At 31.6% G+C, this 8,557-nt stretch overlaps 2 protein-coding genes across 5 annotated transcripts in view; one reads left to right on the top strand and one right to left on the bottom strand.

Moving 5' to 3' along the window:
* Positions 1-2,265: 2,265 nt before the first annotated feature.
* Positions 2,266-6,017, bottom strand: LOC134256184 (putative peptidyl-prolyl cis-trans isomerase dodo). Its single transcript, XM_062738835.1, has 3 exons — positions 5,966-6,017; positions 3,790-3,978; positions 2,266-2,879 (listed from the first exon to the last, which is right to left on the bottom strand). Exons 1-3 carry the CDS (start codon positions 6,015-6,017, stop codon positions 2,659-2,661), a joined length of 462 nt encoding a protein of 153 aa, XP_062594819.1. The 3' UTR covers positions 2,266-2,658.
* Positions 6,018-6,425: 408 nt separating this feature from the next.
* The window catches only part of LOC134256163 (ecotropic viral integration site 5 ortholog-like), a 32,064-nt gene continuing 29,932 nt past the window's right edge, over positions 6,426-8,557 (top strand). For 3 of the 4 annotated variants that reach the window (XM_062738786.1, XM_062738783.1, XM_062738790.1), the window contains exon 1: positions 6,426-6,516. The gene's annotated coding sequence lies outside the window, so the exon portion shown is untranslated. Of the gene's footprint in view, positions 6,517-8,379; positions 8,396-8,557 lie in introns of those variants that run through there. The other variant, XM_062738785.1, reaches the window with a different exon arrangement.

The raw sequence follows: 8,557 nt of genomic DNA, 5'->3' as shown, positions 1-8,557 counted from the left end.
GAGTCATTTTATGTCTGACATAGTCATATGAGACAACTATTATTTCTTTATTGACCTTTTGCAAGAGTTTTGATTATTAAATGAAATGTATATGATTGGGTTGTACTAAATGTATTGCCTAACCAGTAAGCAGTTGTCACCATTGCATCATTTTGGCTTTTCATCATGTAACCCATGTGCCAAAGATATGTTGGTGTTCAGTGATTTAAGAAATGAATGAATGTTCACATTTTTTTGATTGCTCTGTGCAAATATTTGCATTTTTTTTGGATGGGTAATTAATTTTGCCTACAACCTTCCCCCCCCCCCCCTTTTGCCGTTTCTCAAACTTTTCAAAAAAGTACTTATTTTTGTCCGTCCTATTAATGAGATCCGTCCTCTTCATTGTTTCCGAAATTTTTTGTCTTGGTTTTGTAGACACATTTATTCAAAGTTTACTGTGATAAGACGAAACAGAATTTTTTAAAAATAAAAAATTCAAATGTAGCAAGTCCCATTCTTGGAAACATTTCTTCCTTTAATGTTAGTTTTTTTAACGACATTAGTAAATATATATAGTCATATTTATCACATTAAACATTTTAATGTGTTGTATATCAGGCTGGATATTTGTTTACATGTATATCTTATTGTAAAGAAAAAAAAGTTCATACATGTACATCAGTTGTATCATATTTAAATGGCATTTTTGAGCTCAACATCAAATGATAAACATCCTATTTCTGAAAATAGTCACATTTGTCTTCTTCTTCAAAAAAAAATTAAAAAATTTCTGATGACAAGAATGTAGTCTCAAGTTATTGTAGGCAACATCTGCAATGTTTTTGGTGAACATTAACTATTTTGCATTGAATTTTGATAAGACTGTGATTGGTTTTAAGTGCTGGTATATGTTTGTTGTGAAGATATTGATTTTAAAACATTGTCTACAAAAATGTGTTTGCTTGTTTATGAAGAGAATGCATTTATCTTTGTTTGCAATAAATTAATTATCTGTGATCATCAGCAATATGTGACAAAAATATAAAATGCTTGTTGTTTTTTTTTTTTATAAGCTATAGTTTTTTTAACATTATGTGTGATTTTGTTGATTTTTTTTAATTTATACATTGTATCAATATTTACAGATTCTGTGCAGTATTCATGAGGTTGTCAACCATTGAACCTTAATCAAATTTTTAGTGAGTTTGTATTTTACATTTATGGGGTATTAAGATTTACAAGTTTGTTTGTTTTATATGCGTATTCCTTGTTTTCATGTTTCCAAAAATGTATTTGCATGTTCTATAAGAAATGATGCCAAAAGTTATATTTAGTATAATTTAGATACATGTAAAAGTACAGTCCTACAAAATGTTTGAACTACTTGAAGAGATAATGTTTTCTCTTTAAAAGGTTCAAACATTATCATAAAAATGATTTCATACTTTCATCAAAAGTCTGGTTATTCTGAAATGTTTAAGCATGCAATTGTTAATTAAGAGAAATCTTCCTTGTTCAAATAAGTTTCTTTTCTGGCCCAGTGGTTCAGAAGAATGTCAATCTACATTACCCAAGTATGAAATTCTGGGGTTTTATAAATACTGCTGAGATATTAAATGATATTCTTTTCCTTCATTTGTTTTGTTGTAATTCAATGAATACATGTATTCAAAGGGCACCATTTTAAGAGAAATACAGAAAATTGGGCCATTTACAAAACAACATTCTTTTCTTCCTTTAGTTTTGTTGCATGCATGGCACAGTGGTTAAAGCCTCTGCTCTAGAGTCACAAAGTAAGGAGTTGATCATGGGTTCGAATCCCTCTGTGGGACATGGAGACTGGTCCTTTGGATGAGACTGTATAAACTGAGGTCCTGTGTCGCAGTTCAGGTGCTTCAGGTCAGGGGTTCTAGTGCTAGCACATAGATTATATAAAAAATGATAAATTCTTTGAAATTCTTTTTCTCACTGCTAAATTTTGTAATAAGGCTGCCTCTCCACAATTGTGAATTTCCAGCAAGTTGTGGTGTCTCCATAAATTTCTTTGATTCTGAAAAATAAACTAACCAATGTTACTAGAGAAGGATGTTAAACAACATTTCTTTGACAATAAACTAACCAATGTTACCAAACTAACTATGCTGAATAAGGCTGCCTCTTCCAAAATTGTGAATTTCATGACCCAGGTTCAGGGGCTCTAGTTTTAGGGTGGGGCTATATAGAACAATACTTTCTAGGTGTTTCCAAAAGTAAAACAGGCTATAGGAAAAAAAATATATGAAGAACATTGAACATGTAATTTATTAGCACTATAAAAAAACAGTTCAAGTAGAATTGAAATCACATGACAACATTGAATATTACATGAAATAGCTAACATTACAAAAGTTAAACAAAGGTAGATCATATACAAAAACAAAATTATCGTCACTCTTGGCAGTTTTTAAATTTCAGAGGCAATTGTTGTGACTTACAACTTACAACCAAACACATTTTCATTGCTTTTTCCTCCATGGCATGAAAATATTACAGTGTTCATAGGGATTTTGTTCATTCAAGATGGCATATTTTAACTGAGACTAATTATGCACCAACTAAAAGAAAACGGTGATGCAGGTAGAGAAGTCTGTCAGATTTATACTCAATGCCCAGCATTATGACAGTAGCAACAGGACATTAAGCCGTCCTTAGTATGATGTGCACACCTGAGTCTGTCGAGATGGGTTGACTTAGCTCCCCTACTTTCATTGAATAAGTAGCGTCTTCGAACGGTTTCTGCATCTGTCCTCTCCCAAATGGCCCCAGATCCCCACCCCGCTTGGCTGAGCTGCAGTCGCTGTACTGGGAAGCTAGCTCCTCAAAAGTGGCTTGTCCACTCGTAATTTGATCCCTGTAACCTAGAAAAAGAACAACAGATTGGGGTAAGTGGAAAAGTAGATTTTTATTAAATCCTCTTGCAGTAAAATTTGTCAATACTGCACACTGGTTCCTAATTTAATCACATTTATTCTTAAGTGGCTATGGTCTAAAGAAACGGATTTATACGGAAGCGTTCACTTTGATTTTGTCATATCTTGTCCTCTTAACTATACTGTCAACTTAATCTATAATTCTTTATTATTTATGACTTTTCTGGAAAGACTATACTGTCAACTTAATCTATAATTCTTTATTATTTATGACTTTTCTGGAAAGAAGTCTAGTACTTCATAAGAACAGATCTTCACTGCCTTCCCCCTAAAACAGTTTCTGAGTTTGCAAGATCATGAAAGGAAGTTTTAAATGTTAAATATTTTCAAATTTGTGTAGATTAAATCATGAACAGGAATAGATATGCCCTATTAACTATGATGATGTTTGAAAAAAAAATCAAGGAAAACTTTCTCCTTCTATTACGTTATTATAGTACATGTAATACAAATAATACCAAAGTAAATCTTCCCTAGTTGGTTTATTATACATGAAGGTATCTGTTTCCCGTGAATCAAATTAAACAAGGAAGATAACAGTTTGTCATTTGATGAAAAAAACTAGTTTAAACAGCAACATGGTAATATGCATGCTGATATTTGACAGACATGTCCTGATGGTATACATTCCTTTGTTCAAAAATCAAATTTTTCCAGAGCCCTTTCCTTTTGGACTACATGTACTTTAATTCAAAGCAACTTTATCCTTATCATTACTCAGTACATGCATCATAATATTAGACAGTAGAATAAGGAGATGACATTTAATACTGCCTATTTCCACCACATGGCTCTGCCTGAAATTTTATCTCTAGTATCTCTACCCTCAAATATTCACCTTGTAAAATCTTCAGTGCTTTGTCCTTGGTCCGTGTGATGTTTTCCTCTCTCCATGATGACGGCCTTCGGGAATCTCGGTGTTTTACCAGTAGATGTGAACACTGAACCATCGGACTCCTCTCAGCTGGAGCTGTGGGTAGCTCCCACTGACTCTCCTTGGTATAAATATTCAAGTAGTATTCCTTGCCTGTTTAAATAGAAATAATAACATTTCATAGATACATATACTACGTCTCACTGCATAAAATTTGACATTTTTATTCAAGATTAATCATACCCAAAATCATTTAATAATTTTTCTTGAGAATTCTTTATAATTATAATTTAGTTGCCTGATGGTTACATCACTATTACATATTAAATTTTTTTTCATTGATATTTTTAACATGCTTCATTGAACAATTGATGGAGCAAAAAGTTATTTTTTCCTCTCTTTTTAAAAAAAAATATTATTGTAATATAAAGAAGGAGGGTTGACCTCTCAACAACCACCTCCTGAGAAAATCAAATTTATCAATAGATTTCTGGGCTCCCATCCATTAATTTCCCATGCTTTCAAGCACAATTTGGTACCAATACAAAATTTTTATAACCAATTCAAAATACTATGATACATATCATGTCATGTTTCAAATATTAATATAAAGGTGTTATGTATTTATATTGAAAATATCTATCCTCCCAGGCTACAGATCTACAAATCGTAACATTGTAAAATCCTTCGATCTACAATCTATGGTGATGCATTTTTGTTGCACACTAAGGGTGTACCATTTCTTGTATTTATTATATGCCTCCCCAGGTTTTAAGCACGGTATCCATTTATTAACCATATATTTACTCCCAATCTTGATATTGATTATTAACACTGTTTATTTAACTTTAAACACTCCAAAACAGTCTTATGTGGCCTTCAAATGTCAAATATTTTGCATTCCAACATTCTTGTTTAGGTCATGCTGGCAGCAACCATTGAAAGGTAACAATGATTCAAGATTATTCGTACTATAATAGATACGGTAATATCTACAGAATATAATACAGCTAAACTTCCCTATCTCGAACACCCATATATCAAATACCATGGATATGTCGAAGAAATTTTTAAGTCCCATGCAGTTATTCTTTAAGTGTTTTACCCTCAATATCTCAAATCCTCTGATATCTCAAAATTTTTCTAGGAACCAATCGACTTTGAGAAGTTTAACTGTAGTAGAACAAAGTATTTGAAGCAGAATATTGCTGGAACTCTTCAGCATCAGAGGTTTAAACGAATAGGACACTGCTATGAAAAATCAACAACTTTATAGTGAGCACTGCTCTTAAATGCTCTTAAAGCTACGCCTGGACGAAGAGAAAATTCTGAATCAGACTTTGCATATTGATCCAAAGGAATTTATTTTTGAATTTACCTGTGGTTCCATAATCCTTAAGGAAATGCATCTCGCCAAAAACTATGTTCTTGCATAAACAAGATGTTCAAAGAAAATTATATACTTGCCTTGATTATAATGGATATAAAGCGGATAAATAGGAAATTAAAGGTTTTTGATTAAATATTCGCACTGTTCAGATTCAGACTTTGATTGATGAGCCCGATCTAAATTAAAACTGAATAAGTATCTGCGCTCGCCAAAACAGTTGCACCATCAACATATTATTTTCCTGTATTTAAACCTTTTTTTAGGTAAGAAACAAAAGTTTTGCAGTAAGAGTTTCTTAAAATGATGTCCAAAGCGAAAAGCAGAAGTGGGCAGCTAATTCATTTCAGACTGTATTGATCAAAACGAAAGGTCGAAGTCCATGCAAGATTTCCAATTTGTGTGATACTGGTCTGAGATTCGAAGAGACGTCAGACTAAAATGTTTTAGTCTCTATAAATCTCGCTCAGATTAGGGTGGATGAAGTACTAATTAACCTCCTCTGGCCTCACCATGTCCCGTTCCTCGCTAGGCATGCAATGCCAAATGATGTTTTTCTCATTCTCTAATTTGCTGCCCATTGTTTAAATGCCATGAAACTGGAGATCAAAGATTTTACTCTGGTAAGATCAGAAAATATACCCCTTCCCTACCCTCCATTAAGAATGGCAAGTCGTATAAAAGGAACAAGAAATTAATCATCACCTTTTTAAACCGTGCATTATGTTTACTAACAATAAAACAATCACTAACCAGCAGACCGGCTCATTTTTCTTTCCCATCCTTCAGGCAAATCGTCCGCCATGCTTTTACCCAAAAGGACCCAAAAGGACCCAAAAGAACCCAAAAGGACCCAAAAGGAACCCAAAAGGACCCAAAAGGAACCCAAAAGGACCCAAAAGGAAATTAAGAACGACCCAAAAGGACTTGAAATAAAGAGATTAAATGGATATATAATGAATACTTTTATTTTATTAAAACTTTTCTCGTCGGCGTCAAAACAAAGCTTAAATTGATATACAAAAAGCTCTATTTTTTATCATGACAGTAAACGTTTTATTGATAAAGAATAATATAGCATAATTTTTTTCTGTAAGATTTTATTTTTTCCTTCAAATTTCATTCTTATTGATTATATTTCTTTTCAAAATGATCAACCCATCTAAAATAAAAATCATTTATAAGAACTTTTATTTTTGTTTACACTTGCGGTCAGGGTCAAAGGGCGTTTAATCAACTTCCTGTGAAAGTGAGACAGAAGACAGTATTTCTTAGAGAACTTAGAAGCATAAAATGCTGGTCCTGTAAGTTTCAATTGAATAGTTTTAATTCTGGTTATTATGTTTGATATATTGGATTAAGATAATGAATATGTCTTCATTTATTATTTATATATATACAATGTCAACAGATATGCATCACAATTTCGTGTGGCAAAATCAAATCTGATGTGAGTCATTTAATGATCGAGTCCTTAAATGTTAATTTTCTTCTGGTTCTGTTATTGAAATATGGAATCAAATCAATAAGGAATCCACCTGTGAATGATCTCAGTTTTATTATGTATATGCAATGTTTTTCTTCTTGAGATTATATTTTGAATTGTGGGATTGATCGAGACTTCAAGAATATATATATTATCATGATTATGGGAATTAATGTTAGACCTAATATTATAGCTACATAGCTTGTCGAGATACATAGTATACCCCCTTTACCAAATTCTAAAATGAGAATAAAAAAAAGACATATCAGGAATTAATTGACCATTTTTGTACAGATTCCTGTTTTATCGGTGCAATATTTGTCGAGATATAAACATTTTTTGTAATGAAATCAAAAGAGCCATCGATCATGAGTACATAGCTACTAGCCTCGATAAGTTTTTTTTTCACATAAATTCAACAGGTTTTGAATAAAAAATTTGACTTACTAGAAGTAAGTTGAATGTAAAAACAATTTATTTTGCACCGTTGCTCGTATTTAAAATTATAGTTATATTTGCACCATTATGGAGATGGAGATGATGTAGAATTGTATGTCTCTCCAGAAAATATCAATTGGAAAAAAAAATAGAAAGGACTACACTATTGCAGCTATAGTTAATAAATATCTGCTGATGGAGAACTTCTGGACCACAGTTACTTAGTGAGGGCTTCTTGTTATAAAATCTACCCTTTTGTTTCATGTAGTATTTTTAGGATATTATTAGTTATCCAGGTTCAAGGCCTCAGGGTGTATGGAATAAAAGTTATAAAAACCTAGGTAAATCCCTACATACCCTTGATTGAACCTGGATAACAAATTTATTTCCTATGTACCCATAAAGATTCTTTGTAAACATCAGAGTCTAAATAACTGTGCCTCAATCTATTGATACGATAACTACGTACTACAATGCATCGTGACGTCATGTTTTTATCATAGAAAAAGCATGCATTGTGATTTCACATTTACGTCATGTTTATCATTCAAATCCTGAAAAAGCATGCAAAAAATTGTGATGTCACGTTTACGTCAAAAACCCAAATTGCAATTAATTTCTTTCAGTTTTGAGTTGAATTAATGATTATCTATAGGACTGCACTCACCCCAACAGTCACACCACAAAACGTCTGTTTATTAATTATTATTTATTAAAGATTAATTTTTATTCAGAGATTCACAGAACTTTACTGGGATTATTATAACTGTAGATAAAATGTTCTATCATTATAAATATTAAAAAACATTGCGTATACCTCAGATGCATCAAATAGCACAAGATTTGTTGACAAACGCGTTATCATCAATTTGCACGTTTTACTTTTAATTATGAGGGATGTCTTGTCCCTCACACCACAAAACGTCTGTTTATTAATTATTATTTATTAAAGATTAATTTTTATTCTATATTTATTATAACTATAAAATGTTCTATCATTTTATAATGGATTGTACAAACTTTTGAATGTAATATTTATTGTTGTTATTATTTATTATTTTTACAAAGTAATGATGATCGTATTTATCACGTTAAATCCTTATCATTCAAGGATATCAATTTCCCTATACAATGAAACACACTTATTATTATGGATCAACGGAGTGCCAGGGATGTTTGTTTCATTCTAAGTGTAATTTGTTATATTCATATAGTTCAAAATATTTTTTAAAGCCTTAGGAAATAAAAATCACTTTGATGTAAGCATCAATTCTCATAAGCATGTTCACAGTAAGTGTGTTTTACTTTTGTTACTATTCAGTAATTGACATATTTTAAAGACGTCAAATACTTTATTTTATTTCGAATAATTATGCATTTGAGTCCGCATGTATATAATCATGTTGTTTTAGTAACGTACG

The sequence above is a fragment of the Saccostrea cucullata genome, unplaced genomic scaffold (genome assembly GCF_032062105.1).
Source record: "Saccostrea cucullata isolate Sc308-1 unplaced genomic scaffold, CSIRO_AGI_Scuc_v1 ctg204, whole genome shotgun sequence".
NCBI lineage: Eukaryota > Metazoa > Mollusca > Bivalvia > Ostreida > Ostreidae > Saccostrea > Saccostrea cuccullata.
The sequence above is the reverse complement of the archived record's forward strand: the minus strand, read 5'-3'. Positions and strand labels throughout refer to the sequence as shown.